Source organism: Nuphar pumila, chromosome 2 (assembly GCF_984573655.1).
Source record: "Nuphar pumila chromosome 2, dmNupPumi1.hap1.1, whole genome shotgun sequence".
Lineage (NCBI taxonomy): Eukaryota > Viridiplantae > Streptophyta > Magnoliopsida > Nymphaeales > Nymphaeaceae > Nuphar > Nuphar pumila.
Genome location: NC_143250.1, coordinates 105,397,077 through 105,423,108, shown reverse-complemented (window position 1 = coordinate 105,423,108; position 26,032 = coordinate 105,397,077). Strand labels below are relative to the sequence as shown.

General features: G+C 35.8%; 1 protein-coding gene across 2 annotated transcripts in view; it reads right to left on the bottom strand.

Annotated features, from left to right (window-relative positions):
- Positions 1-22,724, bottom strand: part of LOC149846557 (ubiquitin receptor RAD23d-like) — a 30,404-nt gene extending 7,680 nt beyond the window's left edge. The window contains exons 1-3 of one of the 2 annotated variants that reach the window (XM_089996404.1): positions 22,537-22,724; positions 13,669-13,830; positions 2,819-2,866 (exon numbers count right to left, since the gene is read on the bottom strand). In XM_089996404.1, the coding sequence (XP_089852530.1) occupies positions 2,819-2,866; positions 13,669-13,830; positions 22,537-22,602 (276 nt within the window). In that variant the 5' untranslated portion in view covers positions 22,603-22,724. The remainder of the gene's footprint in view (positions 1-2,818; positions 2,867-13,668; positions 13,831-22,536) is intronic. The other variant, XM_089996405.1, reaches the window with a different exon arrangement.
- Between the last annotated feature and the right edge of the window lie 3,308 nt (positions 22,725-26,032).

The following is a 26,032-nucleotide window of genomic DNA, read 5'->3' as shown; positions in this document are numbered from 1 at the left end:
TATAAAAGAAGATACATATACATATATATTTCATATATATGTACATGTATCCATCTACTTATATATATAATATATATTTCTTTATTGTATTAGCTGTAGGGGTATTTTAGTCATTTTATGCATATTCATGTCGTTGAATATGATTGTAATTCTTCCTTTTAATTTTTCTTGTTTTTGTAACTTTTTATTTTTATTTTATCCTTTTTTTATGTACTATTTTTGTACACAGTGTACTGACTGTTGTACATAGGTATGAATAAGAGACGTTGGGCTGACTCGCAACGGCTCTAATTAGAGCTGTTGGGAATCAGCCCAACAGCTCTTATGAGTTGCTAAAGCTTATAAATAAGGGTTGTAAGCCCATTGTAAAGGGTGAATTTCAGTAAGGAGTTGTCTCCTTAAGCTTATAAACACTGTGCATTTATTGCACTTTTTGTGGTGTAAAGCTTATAAACATTGTGCATTTATTGCATTTCTTTTGTGGTGTAAAGCTTATAAACACTCTGCATTTATTTTGAGTCTTGAGTATTTGAATTATCAAGTTATTTGAAAACTTGATTGTTTGCAAGGATTCTTCACATGGTATCAGAGCAAGGTTGGAGAAAGAAAGATCGTGTGGATTCTCAATTTTTTGGGTGCCTCGAAAAGCGTGCCCTCAATTTTTTGGTGATTGCCGTGAATCCTCTTGTTCATCTAATATTTTAGAAGACTCTTCTATCAAGAAAGGTCTAAAAATCCTTTGTGGTACGTATTTTTTTAATCATCTCTTCTCTCTAATGGGTGAAAAAGACTCATTTTTCTCTCAGCTTCAAACTCAATGGGTTCAACTATCACGTTTGGGCCGGAAACATGGAGGCTCATATTAAAGGAAAAGGGCTTTGGGGCTATATCCAAGACTCGATTCCCGAACCGGAGCCAAAGATAACATTGATGGAGAAAGGAGAAATAAAAATCCTTGAAGGCGAAGAAAGAACCAAGGCTCTTGAAAACTACACCAAAAAACATGAAGAATGGGAGATGAGAAATTTTAAAATCCTCTCATGGATTTTCTCATCCGTAGAAACAAGAATTAACGCCAATATTATCAAGTTTAAGAAGGTTTTTCAAGCGTGGGAGTACCTTGAGAAGATGTACACCTCTAGGGACTTGTCCCATAAATATTATGTTCAAAAGAGGGCGCTAACTCTTCATCAAGGAGAAATGACTATAAGGGAGTATTTTGTCAAACTCTCTTCTATTTGGGTATTGAAGTAGCATACTCTCATAGAAGGTAATTTTTATCTCAAATTAAGCTTACCTCTGAGATTATTGAGAGGTCAGGCATTACGGATGATAAGGTTTGTAAAAACTCCTGCTATAGTAGGAGCCAAAATGAAAATTGATGATGGTATTCCTCTCTCCGATCTCACCCCCTACAGACAGCTTGTGGGATCTTTGATGTATCTGAGTATTACTAGATCAGATATCTCTCATGCAATTCATACTGCAAGTCAGTTTCAACATGCACCAACATCAGTTCACATGAGTGTCATCTTGCAGATTGTGAGATACATAAAGGGCACACTAAACAAGGGAGTATTCTTATCCTCTTCTTCTGAATTGAAATTAATTGTTTATACTGACTCTGACTGGGGAGGTTACCCAAATAACCGTCACTCCACCACTGATTTTTGTGTGTTTTTAGGAGACTCGCTGATTTCATGGAGATGGAAGAAGCAACAAAAAGTGGCTCTATCCTCAATAGAAGTTAAATATCGTGTCATGGTGACTACTACCATGGAGATTTCATGGATTCATCAGCTACTAGAAGATATGGGGATTAACGTAGAAGGGCCCACTAAGCTATGCTGTGATACCAAGAGTGTAATTTATATTGCCAAAAACCACACATTTCATGAGCGGACCAAACACATCGAGATGGACTGCCACTATATCCGAGAAACGTATTTGAAAGGAGTCATAAATCTTCCATATATAACTTCAGAATATGAGCTGGCAGATTTCTTCACCAAATCGTTGTGTTCTCCGCGATTCAACTTCCTTCTTGGCAAACTTTCGGTCATTATGCCCAAAGTTTGAGGGGGGGGTGTTAAATTGTAATCCATAAGACAATATATTTTATATGTATAAAAGAAGATACACATACATATATATTTCATATATATGTGCATGTATCCATCTACTTATATATATAATATATATTTCTTTCTTGTATTAGCTGTAGGGGTATTTTAGTCATTTTACGCATATTTATGTCGGTGAATATGATTGTAATTCTTCCTTTTAATTTTTCTTATTTTTGTAACTTTTTCTTTTTATTTTATCCTTTTTTTATGTACTATTTATGTACACAGTCAGTAGCAGTGTACAACTCCAGTATTATACACAGGTAAGAATAAGAGACGTTGGGCTGACTCCCAACTGCTCAAATTAGAGCTGTTGGGAATCAGCCCAACAGCTCTTATGAGTTGCTAAAGCTTATAAATAAGGGCTGTAAGCCCATTGTAAACGGTGAATTTCAGTAAGGAGTTGTCTCCTTAAGCTTATAAACACTGTGCATTTATTGCACTTTTTGTGGTGTAAAGCTTATAAACACTGTGCATTTATTGCATTTCTTTTGTGGTGTAAAGCTTATAAACACTGTGCATTTATTTTGTGTCTTGAGTATTTGAATTATCAAGTTATTTGAAAACTTGATTGTTTGCACGGATTCTTCACACAAACATAATTCAAAAGGTCCACAAATATAGAAAAGATACAAAATCCCTATGGGTGTGTTAACAATAGTTTTACTTTAAAAAGAAGAAAAGAATATTACTGGAGTTGCTGAAGCAACTGGACTACTTCCGCTTGATGATCCCTTTGGCTGCAAAATTTTAAACACATGACAGAATAAAGGTTATGTTAGTTGAACTGGAGATAGCAACTAGAAGTTGGAGCAGATAGAAAATGGATTTTTTAACACAACAAATTACATAGCTTAGCATACAAAACAAACCAAAAAAAGTAGTATGCGTGAATAACACACACACACACACACACACACTGCTTATGATCACCAAATCATTCTTAAGAATAACCACTGAAGCAGCATTCCATAAATTAATATGCCATAAGGCCCATAACATGTATCACATGAGAATAGAGATGTATAATAAAAAAGGAAATGATATATTTCAGTGATTATACGAACAACTAGAACCAGCAGAAATTGTCAAGCAATTATTGCTACAACACTATCAGTGTGTTCCTGTTTATGAACTTTCAAAAAAGACTGATTTTCTATTCAATTGGTCAGAGATAAATAGCTTACCATAGACACTAATGCATGACTGCTAATGAAGTGGCTATTATGACAATAAAAGGTTTGTAGAAGCCACTACAATGATGATAATGACTAATGACAATGAGAACACTACAAGGCATGATAAGGACTTTTCAAAGAATGCGTCCAAAAGACAAAGGCACTCTAAGAGCATACAGAAAGTAACAGTCAGTTAATATCAACATGCAACCTATGTCACAGGGATTCGGCTAACCAGATGCCGCACCTATAAAAGTATCTTTAACAAGATACTAAAGGCAATGGAACGATATAAATGTGTGAACACACACACACCAAGAACACTTGGAACACTTGTGCACCAAAAGCACAAAATACGAAATCACAAATGTGCAAATGCACTCATAAGTTTTATAAACACTAAAATGGTTGGGCAATAAACCCCAACACCCTTAAGAGAATACAAGAGAGAGTGCCCATATTTATAGGGCTAAAGGAGACCTTGGAAGGGGCTTCACATAGTCGTTGGAGCCCCTCCAACGGTCACAAATGTGACCATTGGAGGGGTCCAACGACTAGTGTGTTGGGCCCCTCCCAAGGTAGGTACAAATGCATTTATTAAATGAAAAAAGAAAAATAAAAAAGGGAAAAGAAATTACAAGACATATTTGAAAAAGAATATGTGTAAAAATGTCTAAACTACCCCTAAGACTAAAGATAGAATTATATATATATTTTACATATATAATAGGTAGATACATATACATATATTATATATATGTATATGTATTACCTTATATATGTAAAATATATATATACGAAGTTACAAGTTTGATTTACATAATTTAATACCCCCCCTCAAACTTAGGGCAGGATGACCGATAGTTTGCCAAGAAGGAAGTTGAACCGCGGAGCGCACAAGGCTTTAGTAAAAAAGTCTGCCAACTGATATTCAAACGTAACATAAGGAAGATCAATGACTCCTCGGAGATATGCTTCGCGAACATAGTGACAGTCCATTTCAATGTGTTTAGTCCGCTCATGGAATGTGTGGTTTTTCGCAATGTAGATTGCGCTCTTGTTGTCGCAACATAGCTTGGTGATAACATCTTCAAGTTGTTAAAATGTACCCATCAATTGTTGTAATTAGACATATTTTATATATATAAAAGATGATACATATACATATATGGTATATATGTATATGTATCCTCCTATTTATATATATAAAATATATGTTTTCCTTTTGTTTAGCCGTAGGGGTATTTTAGTCTTTTCCTCTGTTTTACGCACATTCACTTTATGAATGTGATTGTAATTTATTTTATTTTTATTTTTCTTTTATTTTTTATTTCTTTTTTCTCAAGTACCAAAAGGTACCTTGGGGGGCCCACTCAAATAGACGTTGGGCCCCTTTCAACGGTCACATTTGTGACCGTTGGAGGGGCTCCAACGTCTATGACTGGAGCCCCTCCAAGGCTCCTTTTTGTTGTTATAAATAGGGGCTCTCCCCTTTGTATTTCTTACTTCTTGAGGGAGCTTATGCTCCATTGTAATGGGGTTTTCACCCCTTCTCCATTATTCTTCAATAATATGTAACTTATGACTTTAAGTCATATTTTTCCCTTTTTATGGGTTTTATGTATTGGCACATTATGTGCGTGTGTTGTTTCCCTTTAATGGGTATATTTGCATTTTACGTGCATAAGTATGGGTTCATTATTGAACCCAAGGTATTCCAAGTCACTTTCTAACATGGTATCAGAGCAAGGTGACGATGGGGTTGTCTCTTGGTGCAACGGAAAGCGTGTCGCTCAAGAAATGGTGAAGTATTCATTGCTCTTCCTAAAGTATTATGCTTTTGAAGTTATTCGGTATGTATCCCTTTTCTCAAAAAGTATTATGCATTTGAAAGTATGTTTCTTGCATATAGTTTGTTCGTTTTGATGGTCATGATAGTTGAATTATTTCTTTTCACATTTCGTGTGCTCATATATTTTGAAAATATCTCCTTCTAAATTTGGTGAAATCGTTTGTTGTCCAAATATAAAATTCGTGTCTATTTATCGAACTACTCATAGCATATAATAATAATTTATGTTTTTAAAAATTACCTTCAATTATGTGAGATTTATAGTTCTTAAATAAGTATTTCATGATTGACCTATAAGTTAAACTTTTAAAATTATATATGATCTCTTGCTAAAATAATGATCTTTGCTTAAAATTTCTTAATTCTCATATGAACCCTAATTTGATTTGAGTTCCTCTCTTGATTATGGATTTTAGTGCATTTTTTGAAAAATTTGATATAATCATTATATGAGAATCTCTCACATCTAAAATCTTTGTTGAATCCTAAAGTAGTTCTTGTTAATGATAACTTATAAGAACTCCTAAAAAGTTTTTCAATGTTTCTTTTTTGAAAATTTATTTATGATAAACCATTAGGAAAGATTGTTTTTAAAAAGGGAATTTCCCACATAGAATGCATAGTTCATCTATTGCATCCTTTTTTTGGTATAAATGATTTCACTTTTCATCCTTATAAACTTGTTGGTTTGTATTTTTCATAAGGTTTCGAAATCTCTTAATAATATCTTTAAAAATGCCTACATTGGCCATAATATAGTTTTAGTTGTCCTCAATTGCACTTGTCAAGCATGTAATTACATAATTAAAACTTGAGAATTTCAAGCATTGCTCTTCTTATAAAGTGCATACTTGCTCACTTTTGTGTATTTTTGTATTTTGTGCACATTTGCTTCTCAAAATATGTGCGCTTGTATGCATTCCTTCTTTTTTATGATATACATGCCTTAGTGCATGTTTGTTTACACCTTGGTGTGTATTTGTTCAAGTATTGTATGAATGCTTTCGTGCACATCTTTTATAAAGCCTTGTGTGCTTACATGTGTATTGTCTCTTCGTAGACATTTTTGCATTATGGAGCCTTTATGCACATTTCTTATTGTGAAAAACATAATGAATTTAGATATTGAGTCCTTTTTAAATCATTGTAAGTGCTTATAGCACTTTGTACGTTTCTGCATATCTCATCTCAATCAAAGAATATTTAAAACTTGTTGTATGGGATTTTAATCCCAAATCTATAAATTTTCAAGTACTTTTTCCTTGAGTATTGTGTTAAAGCCTTCTTTGTGAACCATTACGATTCTTATGATTTCTTTGATTAAAAGCTTGATTGTCTTGATGAATTCTTTAAGTTGTGGTCTTTTTGATACAAGACTTCTTTTAAAGATTAGGCATAATTCGTGTTTATGCAAAATTGTTTTTGATGGATTATATTGGACCTTTGATTCAATTTGTTAATCGGTCCTCTTTGTAAAAACTTTTTTGGAAAATGATTCCTTATGTGTTTATTGCCCTTTTGTGGCATTTATATTTGTCCATCACATGTTATTTAATGCATCATTTTTTTGGCCTTATTATTGTCATATTAGAGATATTTGTCGAGGTGAGTTATGGGCACCTCGTGTTGTATCATTTTAGATTGTCCACCTTCTATATTATAGATGGTTGTTGAGGTGAGTTATGGGCACCTTGGGACTCTAAAATGAGTTGTTATTTGATCTCTAATTATGAGTGTGTCACTCATTTTTTCTCTTGTGGCCATTGATATTATGGATGCTTCTATGTAAATGTGATGGACATATGGTGTTTGAAACCTTAAATGCTTTAAGGTATATTTAAAATCAAGGTGTTTTGGGATTATAGCCCAACCTTTTATTTATGAATCTTATGAGTGCATTTGCACATTTGTGATTCCGAATGTTGTGCTTATTGTGCACATGTGTTCTTGTGTTTTTTCACAAGTGTTCTTGGTGTGTGTATGTTCACACATTTGTTCTAAAGAATATTATTTTATCATCTTGTTGAAGATACTTTTACATGCATTTATTCCAAAATGTTATTGTTATGAGTATTTATGTTTTAAAAGGAATATTGTTTCATTCGAGGTTTATTTTCATTACAAGTTTATTGCCTCAAAAGTCTTTTCCTTTTATGCCCATTATCTAAGTGTCATCATATGTAGACAAGAATTTTATTACACCTTCATGTGTTTTTAGCCCTTTGTTGGCTTTTGCTCTCTTGGTCTTGTAGCTGAACACACTTGTCTTGAGTGATCTTATATGTAGACAAGACACGTTGATTCACACCATCGTGTGTGATCTTAGTTCATGTTGGCGTTTGTGTTCTTGTTCTAGTCGCTTAGATGTATGCCCATGGTTGGCTTATTTCACTCATTTCAAGTGTCATCTTATGTAGACAAGAGATGTATTATGTTTTAGCCCATGGTTGACTTATTACTCTTGTTCTAGTAGCTGAACATACTTGGTTTTAAGTGTATTTTTACGTAGACAAGAGATACTTTTTAGTCCATGTTGGCATGTATTCTCTTGCTCTTGTCGTAGATGCACTTATTTCAAGTATTATTATATGTAGACAAGAGGTTCGTTTACACACCTTTCTGTGTGTCTTTTGCCTTTAATGATTTTATATTCTTGATCTAGTAGCTTATACACTTGATTTATGGGTTTTGGAGGACTAATGAGGAAGTTGTTTGTAATGAATAAAATATTATTGAAATTTGCAAAATTCCATTCATGACTTGTGTTTTTCAAGTAAATCATCTTTTTGATATGCATATCAAGTTGATTTCTTAGCATTTAATCTATATATTAAGTGCTTATGGTTTTTGCCACCCTTATATGTAAAATGTTTTTTTTATTAAGTGTGACTTTCATAAATATTTTTAAAAACCTTGTGAACTCTTGGGTTTATTTTGCCTAAAGTATGCTTGGAGACTTCGTTTCTCTTTTTTGGAACTTTACTACATGTTTGAAGCATGTTTTAGTTCTTTGAGTATCAATTCATATTATGATTCGTATATGCATATGCTCTTTATGGCCTTTTTTGGGCTCTCATTCAATAAAGCATATGTATGTTATGCCTCTTCGTAGGCTTCTTGTGGTATCCCTTAGTGGATCATTTTGTTATTCCCCATTATGGGGTTATATTTGTCCAATGGTGGACCTTATGAATGCATTATGCATTCTTGCAATTTTTGTATAATTTGCTTCCGCTCATTTTGTTTTAACATAATGTATGATTTAGAAACTTTGGTTTTCTAAATTTTTCGTTTCATACTAAAGTAACTATCATATTATGCATAAATTTTGCACCTTGTTAGGAATGTTCCTTTTTGAGTAAAGTGCAAAGATATTGTTTACTTGTTCTTTGTTGTTTTCTTTTCTCAGGATCTTGGAGATAGGACAAAGGGAAGTACCCTGGATGGTTCGGGAAATGGGTTCATCATTTGAAGACAATTGGAGGAAGGCTATTTCAAGTTTCATTGCATCCTTGCCGAAGCCTCTTGGAGTCGCCGAAGCCTTGTGGAGTTTTGCCCTTTTCAATCTTTTCGTTTCCCTGCAAAGCTTGAGGGGGGGTGTTAAAATGTACCCATCAATTGTTGTAATTAGACATATTTTATATATATAAAAGATGATACATATACATATATGGTATATATGTATATGTATCCTCCTATTTATATATATAAAATATATATTTTCCTTTTGTTTAGCCGTAGGGGTATTTTAGTCTTTTCCTCTGTTTTACGCACATTCACTTTATGAATGTGATTGTAATTTATTTTATTTTTATTTTTCTTTTATTTTTTATTTCTTTTTTCTCAAGTACCAAAAGGTACCTTGGGGGGCCCACTCAAATAGACGTTGGGCCCCTTTCAACGGTCACATTTGTGACCGTTGGAGGGGCTCCAACGTCTATGACTGGAGCCCCTCCAAGGCTCCTTTTTGTTGTTATAAATAGGGGCTCTCCCCTTTGTATTTCTTACTTCTTGAGGGAGCTTATGCTCCATTGTAATGGGGTTTTCACCCCTTCTCCATTATTCTTCAATAATATGTAACTTATGACTTTAAGTCATATTTTTCCCTTTTTATGGGTTTTATGTATTGGCACATTATGTGCGTGTGTTGTTTCCCTTTAATGGGTATATTTGCATTTTACGTGCATAAGTATGGGTTCATTATTGAACCCAAGGTATTCCAAGTCACTTTCTAACACAAGTGAGGGAGATGTGAAAGCAGAGAGAAGAAAGGACCGAACTTGTTCAAATTCGGGTCTAAGGCCATTTAAAAAATTGAAGAACCGGTCTTCCTCAAGTTGTTTGTGCCTTAATTCGATTGCCTCACCACTCCATTTAGGTTCAAGAATTGCGAGCTCGTCCCAAATAGAGGATAATTCGGCAAAGTACTCCCGAATGGTCATGTCATTTTGTTTGAGAGTCAAAGTCCTCTTTTGGAGAAAGTACTTGTGGGATAGATCTCTTGAGGTGTACATTTTATCAAGATATACCCAAGCTTCGGAAGCCCTTTTAAATTTGATGATGTTGGCGTTTATCTTGGTCTCAACGGATGAGAAAATCCAAGATAAGATATTGAAGTTCTTCATTTCCCAATCATCATGTTTTTTAGAATACTCTTCAAGGGCCTTTTGTCTTTCATCCCCTTCAAGGATCTTAATATCCCCTCCTTCAACAATGGTAATTTTGGGTTCCGGTTCCGGTATGGATCCATGGACGTAACCCCAAAGCCCCTTTCCTTTAATATGAGCTTCCATATTACCGGCCCAAACATGATAGTTTGAGCCATTAAGCTTAAACCCAAGAGAGAAATGGGAGTCTTTTCGCCCATTAGAGAGGAAAGAAGTCAAGGAATAATACGTACCTCAATTACTTTTCGCGTCTTCCTTGACAAGAGAGACTCCTAAAATATTGCTCGAAGAAGGTGATCCTCTTTGATTTCAAAAAACTTGAAGGCACGCTTTTCGAGGAATGCAAGAGAGGGCGAATCGCAATTCTCCCTTTTCAACAAGGCTCTGATACCATGTAAAAGTATCTTCAACAAGATACTAAAGGCAATGGAACGATATAAATGTGTGAACACACACACACCAAGAACACTTGGAACACTTGTGCACCAAAAGCACAAAATACGAAATCATAAATGTGCAAATGCACTCATAAGTTTTATAAACACTAAAATGGTTGGGCAATAAACCCCAACACCCTTAAGAGAATACAAGAGAGAGTGCCCATATTTATAGGGCTAAAGGAGACCTTGGAAGGGGCTCCACATAGTCGTTGGAGCCCCTCCAACGGTCACAAATGTGACCGTTGGAGGGGTCCAACTACTAGTGTGTTGGGCCCCTCCCAAGGTAGGTACAAATGCATTTATTAAATGAAAAAAGAAAAATAAAAAAGGGAAAAGAAATTACAAGACATATTCGAAAAAGAATATGTGTAAAAATGTCTAAACTACCCCTAAGACTAAAGATAGAATTATATATATATTTTACATATATAATAGGTAGATACATATACATATATTATATATATGTATATGTATTACCTTATATATGTAAAATATATATATACGAAGTTACAAGTTTGATTTACATAATTTAACAGCACCCGCATCGACGCGACATGATGCGGGTGCACGTGCGGGTGTGCGTGAGGGTGCGGCACCTGGTGCGGTCAACCCGATATGTAAAAAAAAACGGCGTGGGAGGCTCGCCTGAAGAAAAAAAAGAAGACAATGAGGAAAGAGAGAGGCGAGAGGGAGCTCACCTGAAAGGGGGCCGTCGCATCGCGACGGGGGGAGAAGGCGAGCTAGGAGAGAGAATGAGCAGCGTGGGGAGGGTTTCTCGAATAGAAACCTTACCTTGCATGCTTATTTAAAGCACGCAGCGATTGTTTTATCGGGTTTGGATCCAGGCCGGATTCGGATCCGGGGTTTTTTTTTTGCCTCACCCCCACACCCATGTTTTTTAAAGTGCCGCAACCCCGCACTCGCACCCATGTGACATAGCATGCAACAAAGATATACTACAAAAGGTCTTTCGGGGGGGGGGGGGGAATTAACGATAAAAGCAAAACCACTTACCAGGGGACAGTATCGATAAAGGTCACAAACAGAATTCCAATGGCAAAATTTGTTCAGGAGCTCATGTTTGACACAGAGAGGAATTGGGATGGCTTTTGTCATTCAAATTCCTCAATTCGGCTCATGGTTTTAAAACCCAGTGACGCGTTCTTCAGTGACTCGTGACTCGGCCAGGTCAACTCGGTGACTCGGTCGGGTCATGTTAACTTTATATTTTATATAAAATATATAAATATATGTATATACTATCTATATTTTATAGTATTTTACCAATATATTATATATAATATGCATTATATGATATTTTTATAATATATTTAATGTATACTTTTATTAACACATGTATAACTATATTTTTATATATAATATACATAATATTTATATTGTATTTCATATAATATATGTAATTATATATAAAATATATTATATGTGTATATTTATGCATGACTCGGCCGAGTCAGCCCATGACTCGACCAAGTTTTGTAAAATCCGAGTTAAACATGTTTTTTAACCCAATGACTAAGCGATCCGGAGCCGAGTCACCAGGTCAACCTGGCAAGTTTTTAAACTATTTCGGCTACCACCTGTCCAAGGTTCTTTTTAGTGGAATCCTAAATCCACCACCCACGTAGTGCCTTATTACTCAATGTTTGCACACAAATTACATATTCAGTTTTAATAAATGCATTCAAATTCTGGATGTTAAAGCAAGCCTCTATTTGGCGTACCCACCCTCTCCCCAAAAGCTCACAATCTCTGGCAAGAGATCTTGGGAGAAGGGAGCTGAGGAAAGCAGCAGCTCCTTCAAGCCCCTGTAATGGAAAACTGCTGGATTATCCACTCTTGCCACCAGAAACCTTGACACAAGTGATATTGCTGACCTTCTTGGGAGATTAGCCTCAAACAAGAAGGTGAATATAGATAGATATGATGTATGCTTTTATATGGAATTGGCAGAATTAGTTCCTTCATGTTTCTCAGAAGTGGATTTCGTGACACCAGAGTTTCCAGCACAGTAGCATATCATAAGAGTAGAAATTAAGCCATTGACATATGAGACCGTGATAACTCCTAATGTCGAGATGGACCACAGAAAAGGAGGAAAAGAAGATGCAATTGTGGCTTTGAGAACTTAAAATTGAGATTGAAATACCCATGTTTGGGGAAGAAATTGAATATTTGAGGCAATAGTTAAGCATAATATAACACTGGAGGAGAGCAAATTTGGACAGCATGAAACAAACATGACTGTCAGGATGAGACTAAATAGGAAATAGAGATGGCAGTGGACCGGGGCGGGGGCGGGGGACAAGGGCTCTACCCCAGTCCCGTCTCAAAATTCTGCCCTCCATCCCAGTTTCATGTCCTCCATCCCCAGTCCAAACGGGGCAAGGTGGGGCGGGGCCTCGTTTCTCATCGGTCCACTGTCATACCTAAAGAGTATTTTAGCATTTTACTAACGGGGATCGTGGATGGGGGCAAGGCGGGGCAGGGGGAAACGTAAGTCCATCCCCGCCTCCATCCCCACACGGGTTTTGATTTTAACCCCCATCCCCGCCTCCATCCCCGTTTCATGTCCTCCATCCCCAGTCCAAACCGGGCGAGGCAGGGCAGGGCTCCGTTTTCCCCCGGTCCACTGTCATCCCCTAATAAGAAACCATATAACAGTTGCACTGCTTACGACCCCTTGGCACTTATGAGGTAAAAATCAAAAGACTAGAAAAAAACATTGGAAAAATTATTCCAGTGTTGAAAGTGGAAGCATCCAAATGCTGGAACGCCTTACTCATGAAGCCAAAGGACACAACAATAAAAGACTGCAATATAGAATAAGTATTTTGGACAGGGATTTAACTGAAAGCAACCGCTACATAGAAGTGGTGGCAGGAAGTGCATATGACTAGTATATCATTTCTTCTATCAACTTATAAAGAAGAGGACCTCCTTTATGGTTTTCAACTACTTTTACACTCTATTTTATGGAAGAAGACGCTTCCAGCATAAAGCAGTAAATTCAAGGCATTTCTAATACCAGCCACAGAAAGAAGCTGATCTGCATGCAAAGGGATAAATCAAATGAAACATAAATATTGGTCTGATATTTGCTTCTTTCTCTTCCCATGTGAAGCACCAATTCTGGTTTAGTGTTTCTTACACACGACTGTGGTTACTTCTTGGACTTCATGGATTTTTCTTGTTTCTGTTAACAATTTTCATAAGCATTCAAAATTCAGATTCCTGATGAGCGTAATGACACTAAGGCAGACAATAAGTGCAAGGCTGAAAATGACTTTTTCTGTACCAAACAGAAATAAATAATGGTTCATAACAAAGTTGTATAGAAATGACTGTCAATGATAATTCTAGCCACTTAAAAGAAATGAAGCTTACTTTAGTTAACATTATGACAATAAAATTGTTTTCAACAACTTTATTGCCATCCAATGTAGTTTCATCTTTAAGAACCTTCCCTTGATAAATTAGTAGTTGTTGAGCACATGGATAAACGTCTTGACCATGGATGGTCTCTATGTGCTTCTTAACAGCAGCAACCTGAAAAAAGTATCAAGAATTACAAATATCATTGATATTTACCACATAATCTAACAAACTAACAGAATATTATATATGAAAAAGAACAATTTAGCAATGACACGATGAACCATCATTCAAGTGAAAATGTTACTGCTCAACTTATTCCCCATATCACAATTGGGTTTTCTATTTTAAGTTTGTAATTATCTAAGCTCACCATCAGAGGGAGACCCATTGATCATCCATCGCTAGAAGTAGCAACATGTCACAAGCTTCGCATATGAAATTCACCAAGAAGTTGCATGCTTGTTCCTAGGTAAATAAACTATAACACTTTCCCTTTTAATTGTACATTACTAAATCTGGATATATTGCCATACCACCGTGCAAGAAGAAGCACAGTTCCCATATACTCATTCAAAAAGTTCCAATTCTTGCATCAGATACTCCCCATTTACCATGATTGAAGCATATGTTCAATGTATGTCCAAACACCAATCTTCTGTCCGACCTTCAAGCTTTCATGCTCCCAAATATTATTTATCAACTTTAAGTGTCCTACATATAATGAAACCATATATGCACAAGTACAATGCCACTAATGGGCTACAAAGTGTGATCAAACATAAAAGCCTAATGGGCCAAATACAATAAGCCACAAAGGCTAACACAATCAACTCACACTCAGAAAGAGCAAGTGGTAGAGAGAGAGAGAGAACACAAAAATATAGTAAATAAAATTGTATTAAGAACGCTTGGGACAAGCATAACTTGAGAGAAGGGGGAGATCTCCTTTATATACAAAAGGTGGGCTCAATAAAGCCGTTGGGAGCTCCCAACAGCTCTAGCCCTTATGAAAAGGGATAAAGAAAAAATATCAAATAAAGGACAAATGTGCCCCTAATGAGAAAAGCCTATTATAGTGACTGAAATGACCAAAATACCCCTAATGGGTATAACCTATTACAATAATGTACAAATAATATAAAATATGTATACATACACAAATCTAATAATATGTATACATATAGATGTATCTATATTTTAACATCTCACTTCAAACTGACGGTGATATCACCGAAAGTTTGCCTAAAAGGAAGGAGAAACGGGGAGACGGCAACGCTTTGGTGAAGAAATCCGCAAGTTGATATTCTGACATAACATACGAAAGTTCAATAGTGCCTTTCATAAATTCGTCGCGAATGTAATGGCAGTCCATCTCTATGTGCTTTGTCCGTTTATATATATATACGAGTGCATATATTCGTATATGAGTGTATATGTATATATTATAGAATTTTAAACTGTTTTTTATTCTAATAGGTTTTTGCCCTTGTAGGGGCATTTTAGTCTTTTACACCTATGTAATAGGTACTGCCTATTAGGGGCAGTTTTATCTTTTTACACTTTATATTTTTTGGCGTTTCCCTCTTGTATGAGGATATATTGGACAAAGTCCAATATAGTCATGGGGATCTCCCCAACGGCTATATTTTTAGCCGTTGGGAGCATCCCAATGACTATATGGCCTCTTGCAATGCCTATATAAATGGGTTAAAAACCCTTCTTTTTCTTTAATGCTTTTCTAAGCATTCTCTTGTAATAAAGATCTACTCTTTAAGTGTTTTGTGTTCTTTTGTATTCCCATTAGTGGCTATTGTAGTCTTTTATATTAGTCATTGTTTCGTTTGTATAGTGGCCCTTTGTGGACTTCTCTTTGAGCACTCTCTTGTTGTCTATTGTATGCCCTTGGTGGCTCTTTTTGTATTCTTCTTGTTTTCATTACACATGGAAGGTGTGGTTGCTAACAATATAGATTGTGCTCTTGTTATCGCAACACATCTTCGAAGGAGTGGAGATGATGATACTCATATCTTTAAGGACTTTTCAACCAAACAATTTCAGTAGTAGTGGTCGCCATCGCCCTATATTCTGTAATGAAACAAGCAAAAATATAATAAAGGACTCAATAAGGGTATAACAAGAATACAAAAAAAGTGAACAAACAATAGTCCACCAAAGGACAATACAATATACAAGAGAGAGCCATCACAAAAGCACTATAAGTACACACAAGAGCCACTATGGGCAAACACAAATATAAAAAATATGTATATTTCACTTGGAAATGCTTAGAAAAAACATTGAGAATACAAAGGGGAAAACCCCTTATTTATAATACAAATGAGAAGGAGATTGAATGGGGGCAGCCCAACTAGTCATTGGGCTAGCCCCCAACGGTCATAAATAGCAACCCAACGACTAGCTGGGCTGCCCCAATAGCCATATTACAAAAATATAAAAGCAAAAATTAAAAAAAAGGAAAAATCAGCCCCTAATAGGCTGACAGCAATTACATGAGTAAAAAGACTGAAACACACTTGATGGGTATTTTAGTTTACATAAAACAAAATATACATACATATATATATATACATACATCATAATTTAACACTCTCCCTCAAACTTACGGTGTGATCACCGAAAGTTTGCTAAGAAGAGATACAAAATGAGGTGAGGGCAAGGCCTAAGTGAAAAAGTCCATCAACTGACATTCCAAAGTCACATAGGGTCATTCAATAGTCCCTCTTAGAAATTCCTTTCTGAGATAGTGGTTGTTCATTTCTATGTGCTTGTTGATGACATAAACCTAGTTTGGATTTTTAAAGCAAAACTGAGATTTAATTATCTAAATCTGAACCACTAAATGAAGACTTAATAAATGAAAATTTGTTTTTTTTATCGTACCTGTTAGTTGAGGTGTTAAATCTGATTCTTCTCATTTACTCGAACCAATCTTTGTATTACATGTTAATGTTGTTTTGGATTTCACATACATCCATATACTGATTGCTTTGCAAGTTTGCAGGTGTTGATTCCTTTGGTTTTGATTCTTTTTTGGATTCGCGCATTGTTGTTTGCTTGTTAACTGCATATACAGTTCGGCCTTTTCAGTAATTAATGTTTGAGAGTTCAGGTTGGACTGAACCTCAAATCGATATTGATCTGGAGGGTCCAGGATGGGATCCTGTGGACCGTTTGGATTTGGGTTTTGGGATTAAACCCAATGGGATCTGTCCAAACCCAGTTGAAAGTGGGATTTGGACTGATCCATCACAGGGAATTGGGGTGTCCGATTTTCCTTGGTGGGTATGGACTGATCAATGAAATATATATATATATATATATATATATATATATATAGAACCAGTGAATACCCCTGCATATTAAGTTATTAAATCTGATTTTAAAGGTTGTTAAATCTGAGCTTTTTGTGACTTAATAAAACTATGAATTTCTGATTTACCTGTTGAAAATAGGATTTTTGTTTAAAAATCCAATATTTTGCAGGAATGTTTATAACTTGAATTCCAATATTTTGGAGGAATGTTTATAACTTGAATTTTGGGTCGAAGTCTTCATTGAGTTCAGTGGTTCTTGGAATCTAATTTTTTATCTTGTTCAGAATCTTGGTTCTTTTGGTTATGATTTGCACCTGCAGGGTTGTGAACGTGTGTTTCATGCAGGAGGATATGATGTAAATATGTGTTGTATATTTATTGCATGTGAATTAGATATTCATATGAGCTTGTGTTTTATTCAAGGGGACACAGCTCGTAAAATGGCTAAGGTTAAGCCATTTGAGGGCCTTTTAAGGTTGTGTGTTTGTGTCCTACTATTTAGATAATTGTGAAATGCATTTATATGTTGATTTATAATGCCTTTGATTTAATTTCACATGTGGCACAAATATTACATTGTTATAACCGACTGGGGTGATAACCCAATCAGATAATGCATGTTGTTCTTATGTGAAAAACCCTTAAATGATTAAGAAATGTATAAGAGACCTGTCAGTATAATTAATTTTCTTCTTTCGTTGCCCTCTGAAATTGTGGGATCCTCGGATGGCGGTCATGGGGGACCATGAGAATATTGAACATCGTGTGCACTATTAACCCCAAGAATCCGATAAGTAGTTCGTGTTCCTAGGGACGGTTGTAGAAGTAGCGTTGATGGTCGATAATGCCCTTGTCATCTCTGCATTAGGTGATGATTCCTAATGTTCCGACTTAAGGTAATGATTCCCGACATTGGTTGAAGAATATGTGTGATACCCAGCTAATAAAATACAAATTGTGTGTTTAAAATACAGTTGAGGACTACCTTGAACTTCAATATTTGACCCGTTTATAGTATCCACGGGATTTGTGCAATGTGGAAACTTACATGAGGTGAATTATGCAAACACATGCATTCAAAAGCAATGGATAATAATTAGATAAAAAGTCATTCATTAATATGCATTGGTTCATACATCAACTATGCATTGGCTTACATGGCATGTGATTTTTTATTGCCTGTATTAAATTGGTTTATATTGCAAGCATGTCTTAATTGTGAATTATACTTTAAAACTTTCTTAAACTTATGTTTATTTTGATGTATGCTTTTTTTCTTAGCGTTGGATTTTTTAGAGGGTCTCATACGAGAACTTTGGTTCTTACCCCATTTTTAAAAAACCTTTTACAAGTGTCGAGGCTCAATCTTAGTTGAGCAACGTGATGGCGGGACCAGGAGATGACGACTATTTATGATTTGATGGCCAGGATTCTAACTGTCATGGGATTGGATTATGTTTAAACTTATGAACTTAAAGTTGGGTTTATTAAGTTGATTGTAATTTGAATTATATTATGGTTTGATGTAAATCATGGTTTGAAATAGGTGTTGTGTGATGGATATAAAATTTGTGATGTACCCCGGATCCATGGGCTTGTCTTTCCGCAGTGATTTAAAAAAATGTATTCGTTTTAAAAAAAAATTATAAATTTTCAAGGTTTAGTTTGGGGTCATTACAGAGTTAGTATCAAAGTAGGGCTAAAATCAACACCATAAATCATAAACTTGCACTAAAAAAGCAGTTTTCGCAACACCGGTAAGAAGTATTTCATGAATCATAATTACTTTATTTTTACATGTGATTATGAAAATTGTTAATATGCTAAATGTAATATGGACTACTACAATTAATCAATTTATGATGATTAAATTTGTGTGGTTGATGTGACTAATTCTCGATGATAGGATCAAGCTAAAGGGTAGGTTTAACTTAAGGGCATAGTCAAATAACAAATTTTTGTTTGGGTTGATTTATAGATGTATACCCGTGCCAGAGCGATCGCTCCAGAGAACTGGCAGGAACAAAGAGACTTCTTGATGAATGCCCTCTACAACCAGACCCAAGCGTTCACTAACCACATTCAACACCAGAATGGTCAACCCACACCATTTGCGAACCATAACCCTGGTGTAGTGACATACGAGAAAATTTTAAAGTTGAATCCACTAGACTTTTTTTGAGAAGGCCGACCCTAAAGCCGCTAAGAGCTGGGTCAAGGAGATTAAGCGTGCCTTCTGAGATCTTTCAATGTCAGGGGAACGACAAACTAACTTTGGCACCTACCGTCTGAAGGGGGATGCCATGAAGTGGTGGAACATGGTCCGGAGAGTTAAATTCGTTGGGGTAGATCTCATACCCTGGGAAGCCTTCTAAGCAGTATTCCTAGAGACGTATTTCCCTCTGTTCTCCAAGGAGAAAAGGAAACAGGAGTTCCTCGAGTTGACTCAAGAGAACATGAGTCTGGTGGACTATACCATCATGTTTCGGAGTCTCGAGCGTTACTGCTCCAACCTATTTGTTGATGATAAGGCGAGGGCATCGAAGTACGTGTGAGGACTCAAGGATGGACTGCGAGTTCATGTGATGACCAGTTGTCCTACTACTTTCAGTGACGCAGTCGAATCGGCTTCCTTGTTGAATGAAGAATAGGATAGATTCAAGGGGGGGTCAATCTAAGAAGTAAGTTGAAAATGGTGGAAACCGCAAGCGACAATTTTCGGACGGCAAGGCACAGTAACCACCAAACAAGAAGCAAAAATTTGAGTAGCAAAGGCAGCTGCAACAACCAAACATTCAGCAGAATTGTCCGCGGTGTAACAAGGAGCATCCCTTCAGAGCTTGGCCTCTTTTTACTGAAAATTGTTTCATATGTGGGCAGAAGGGGCATATTGCTAAGATTTGTCTGAACGGGCAGGGAGTTCAAGGTGACAAGCAGCAGAACCAACAACCGCAACAGAGGCCTCCACAATAGGCGGCACATAGGAGGAATAATGGGCGAGTATACGCTACCACGGCCACAGATCTGAACAACCAGGGCAAACATTGCGAAGGTGATTTTTGAGGTGTAGGAAACTCAATTTAGACGTAGGAGAATATGTCTTTGTTAGGATATTGTAATCTAAGAACGATATGTGTGAGTATTATCCACACTTATTTGGTACATTTTAATTTCGTCGACGAAATTCTTTTAAGGGGTAGGGACGTAAGACCTCATAAATTTCTAACTTTTAAAAAAAATAAAATTTATGACATTTTAGACAATTTCTGTGAAGAATAATACATAAATATTATTTTAAATGTGTATAGGGGTTCGCAAAGGCTTTCGACCCTAAATGGATCGTGGATCCTTGGAAGTAACCTATGGTCCACAACTAATTAAGTGTCTTAAATTAAATAAATGAATTAATCCTAATTAAGTCAGTTGCTTAGTTTAAAAAACTTAATTATGTAACTTAATTTAAAAAGCTTAATTATAAAGCTAAGTAAATAAAAAGTTTAAATAGTAATGTACTAAAGAAATATATATATAAGGCTAGATTGGAAGCCCAATTAGAAAAAACGTGTTTTCCTAAGGGGCTTTCCTGGAAGGGCATCATATTTTAAAATAAATAGACATAAGCCACGCAGTCATAGCAAAATTCTGCAATGAACAATAGCACATAAGGAACAAGTTAAGCAAAAGGTGGCAAAGGTTTAAACAATGATAAGTCCACATGTAACAAGATGCCAAAACATGGTCATAATTCATGAAGTCAGCTGCAACTTCACAATTATAACAAAGTTATTGCCGCTAATCACCAACACGAAGACTGCTTGACCCACTTTCCAGGTTAGGACACAATGCCAAAACAGGCACTACACACATTTGATTCAAGTAACCCAGTGCTCAATAAAGTTTTGTATCTTATGCATCTAACACCAGATAAACACCCTACAACTGACAACAGTTCAGATCAAACATGTTTTCAATCTGAATATATGCTTCATAAACCTATAGAATATCTTATAAGAGGACATACTTGTGGAGTGCCTACAGAAGGGTGGATTAAAGCTAAAAATCAAGATTAAGATTGTTTTTGGTGATTTTATTTCCTTTATTTATACAATATTGTGTAAAGATAAATAATAAAATCTGGTTTTTGCATGGCCAAAAACAAGTTTTATCATGCTTAAGCAGTCAACTTCTCTAACGTCCACACATTATCTCCAGAATAAATTAGTCATTTTGCAGAATAAAACAGCCTGCTGAAGGAGCACATATACTCAAGAGGAACTCCCATAAAAGCATCTTAAACGTCTACACTTCCAAACCTAACCATAGACAAAGAGACCCGCACAGTAAAGTCCATGGAAAGTGCATGTCCTGATGCTTTCTTATTGGAAGCAAAGGGAAACACCCTGATGAATCTCAAAGAATAAAAAGTTGCAGGATTGATATTCAGATGATACCTGAACTTGCTCTTACCAAGAGAGGGATGCTAAAGGATACTGAATCAAGCATATCAACATAGTACAAATGCAGCATTCACGTAAACTCAAACATGGCCTACCATAAAAGGCTATGGCATGGAGTTTTATGCCACTCGGACGGTGAATGTAAGTACAGCAAGCTATCAGCAGTGTAGGGTAGCACAGGCTACTCGGCGTAACAAGTATGTTTCATTCGATTTGTCGCGGATTGGAAGATTGAAAAATCATTGGTCCTGTGAAAAGGTTGTGGCCAGGTCTCTGATCCGGGGTGCGGTTTATCCATGTAATAAACATAAAAAAAAAATACTCATCACTTCATGCATTTGTGTAGGACATCCATGAAACTAACTGCTGCTCTGGAGTTACACCCATTCTGATTTTTTCTCAAACATCATATAGCAAATATCCAACTCTTCCTTTTCACCTTCTTATCTCGTTCACGGAGTAAATTAAAATAACAAACACCACGCAAACTCGACTTCTAGATCAACGGAGGCTTATAAAGGAGAAACAAACACATTCCACAAATTTCAATTCTCTGATATTGTATTTACTTTGCGAACTGAACAGGGTGAGTGGCAAAATAAAAGTATCCAATGGATAATGAAAAATAAATAAATAACTGAAAGTCCCAAACAGGAAAAAAAATCCAGAGAGAGAAAGGGGGGAAAATGCTAAAATTCAATCCCAGACTAAGTAATAATTTTCCCAGAAATCACCAAATGAATTCCCGCCCCCCGCCCCCCTTCACCCACCCAAAAAAAAGAAAAAAAAATAATACTACGTATACACACATATATACTTAATTATTTATAATAAAGACAATTTTCGACACCCAACTATTAAATCAAAAGAAGAACTTGAGAAATTTTGGGAGGAAAAGAGGTAAGGCAATTTTCGACCCTCAAAGTATTACGCCGAAAGTAGAACGTAAGAAAATTTGAGATTAAAAAAGATTTTCCGAAGCCAAATTATGACGCAAAAAGAAGAGCTAAAGCAAATTCGATCAGAATAATAGTGATCTAAATTACGACGAATCAAGAAGAGGGGGCAAGAGAGAGAGAGAGCACCGTATCGGAAGGTTCCACATCAATCTCGAAGTGGTTCCCCTTCAACGTCTTCACGAACACCTTCATCTCTGATCGATCGCTTCCTCTCTCTCTCTCTCTCTCGTCTTCGCGATCTACCACAGAGCGCAGCGGTAGAAGCCTTCTCCAGCTCTCCTATACCAAACATCAAAACAGGTTCACCCATCGCCGGGAAGGTAATCAGGAGTCTTTACACTCGTACCCCGATTCTTTAACCATGGTTACGCCCGCCTCTCCCTTTCCCTAGTCTGTGGCTTAAGGAAATAACCTTTATATCAAGTTCGCATTTTCTTCGTGCCAGCTGTACAATTAGTCCAAAAAGCTCTTCCTACTTTACACGTTCGGAGAATGGACTTGTAGGACTTGTTTTTAGAGTTTTCTATTTTTGTCTTCTTTTTCTGAGATTTATGTGCTAACCAGGATTATATGCTACGGCGAAGAATGTCACCGGTTTGGTCTGGGATTTTTATAAGGAGAGACACGTGTCCTGATGATGAAACGGAGACCGTTGGATGAGGGATGACGGGGGTTTATCTTTTGGGAGGGAGAGCAATTGCTGCTCTGGCAAGACAAGATAAGCCAGGGAAATTTGGTAAAATGTATCTTTGGGGTCCCCACCTAACGCTGTCCAAAGCTTTGCTGGCTTTTGCCGCACCGACTTAGCCCTGCTTGGGTTCCCTTACGCTTCGCATCCCTTTACCATATGCCTTTCTTGTTTGATGATCGGACGGAACCTCCCCAAAGTTTTACCGTACGGATGAATGCTTTTTTTCTTGTAGATAATCCAAAGATAAAAACCTTTCATTACCTATCCCACATTTGCTGGCTTTTTATTGGTACCTCCTTAGCATTTGGAGTGTATCTACTTTGCAACTATAGATGTCAATGGTACCGATGGCGGTTTTGGGGGTTCTACTTGTTTAGTAACTGTGAAGATTTCTGTTTATTTCAGATCAAGATTTATGAAATGACTAAGATTGTTTTTTAGTTTGAGATTTGAGTGATTCAGGTAAGTAAACATTTGAAAAAAAAAATTAAGATAAATAAGATACACGTTTGTTCATGCATGCATCTTATCATGTGATTTCATGTGTTATAACTATGCTAGTGATTTCATGTTTTGAATAAATCAACTGAACGGCATGCTTAAGAATCTATATTTTTTATATTTTCTTTTAAGATGCATAAAGATTGTGATACATATTACATACTTATTTTCAGTACTTGATCATATTATGTAAATGTCAAAAGATGATATGACCCATATCATAAATATGCACTATTCTGAAAATAAGAATAATATTTTGACACATATAATATGTTGCAGAAAGAAATGTTTGACTTTGGAAAAAAATAGAGTTTTAAAGTTCTGAGAATATGATTTATTTTGAGGTTGTCACACTTATATTTTGAGAGTATTGTAAGTATGTGAGGTAATGAATTGATAATGTGTCTATGTGATTAATTGTTATCCCTAGAACTAAGGCATGTATTTGTGATTACATGTTAAACATAGTTAGTGAACATATATTTGATATTGTATAATACATTAATACTAAGAAATAAAATAAAAAGAGAATAATGCACCTAGGGCAATAACACAGAGAATGATAAATAACTCTACTACGAAGGACATGGTCTAGGGCTTTGTTTGAGGTATGTATACTTCATTTATACCTGAAATTGTTGGAGAAAATTTGGGTAACCCTTAAACACATATATAATGTAGCATGAACCACAAACTTTGGAGGCAAATATAGCTCACCAGACACCTTACGTGCATGTATACTCTCTTGAGCTCTTCGGCTAGCTATCGATAATCATTTTTGAGCTCTCTGGCTTGCAATCGAGAGCAAAGTTTCAACGATTGTGAGTTCATAGTCTAGACCAGTTTGAACTATGTTATTGTGAGTGATTCATATGTTTGACCAACATTGTACACCCTAGAGTTGTTCACATGGGTTGTTATATCCTAAAAGACTGTTTTTTGAGTAGTTGATTAGTATAGAGTACGATATTGAGAAAGCCTACTTTGAGAATAAGGAAAGAGAATCCATAAATAAGGATAAAATACATAAACGTGTGTACTCAGTTAGCGAACTAAATTAATAATAGGAGCTTAGAGCTCACTATAGTTATAATGGTCATATCTCTCTTATAAATGATAATTTATTGAGTTGCAGACTCACACCATTTGGTTACAACTGTAGGTTCAAGTGTAGCTGCAAACAGGAGAACGCATGGCTACTTGCGGATTTAGTATTTATGCATTTTATTTGATATTATGAACATGTATTTTGATTTTTTATATTGGATGAACACTAATGACTATGTTGATGTTGAATGAATGAGCTTAATGTTTATGTAGACCTTGTTATTTAAAAAAAAATGGCTTGGTTTTCGAGGTTGTTTTAGCAATTTTCCTCTATGAATTAACATTTATGAACCTAGGCTCGAGAGGATCTGGTTCAAGTCGTTACAAAGAATCGAAGGCATGATCTAAACTTGAAGGCAAGTATTTTTTAACCCAAGAAGAATGATGCAAGAAAGGAGCAGAAGACTTCGGTTCATAAGGGTCCATTTGGATCTATTTTAGGTTTTAGAGCTTTGGGATCTTTATATTCGAATATTGAATCTATCCAAGATCTAAAAATAAGATTATGGTTTTATTTTTCTACAAATACCTGTTATGTAGGGAGGGAGATTAACGTAGTTTTTCTTCGTGAATCTAGGGGTCAATTTGCATCACATTAACAAGAAGAAAAAAAAGATCAGAAGGCTTTTGGGTTGACCATTTATCCAAAAAGGTTGAGTATCAAGTGTTCTTATATTATTGTGTTGGGTGGTTTGGTCGATTTTACCTTGGTTTTTTAACAAAGTCTGAAGCTAATGATTGGTTAGCATTTTACCTTGTGATATTTATTAATAATATTCAATTGGCTTCAAAAAAAAAGGCTTTTTTGACCAAATTATATGTTAAATGGTAGTGGCACAGTTGTGTTTCTCATTAACATGCATACGGCAGATTTTGGCATTGGGGTATGCATTTTTGTGTTTTGTGTTGTTTGGTTTTCGTTTTTATATAAGCAATCCCTTTCAACAATGGTACAACACTTCCATGATTGATTTTGGTGGTGAAGTTACAGCCTTTTATAATATTTTTATAAAATGTATAGCTTGCAATTTTTTGTGAATTTTTGATGTCTTTTTACCCTTATATTTGTCATTTTTTAAAATCAAATGCAGGATGCAGACTTCTTTAGTGATGAGTGTCCAATATGCAACAATCTTTGTTTTTTTTTGCAAGCTTTCCAATTATGTGAAAGAGGCAAGGAACTACAATACTTGCCAACTTCTTGGTTCAGGTTTGACTGAGCTGGATTTTGGATTGAATCAAATCCAACCTGGATATGACTCAAATTGACATGGGCACATCAAGAGACATATATGGGTGTGGCTCTTTGGTTTGGAAGGTTAC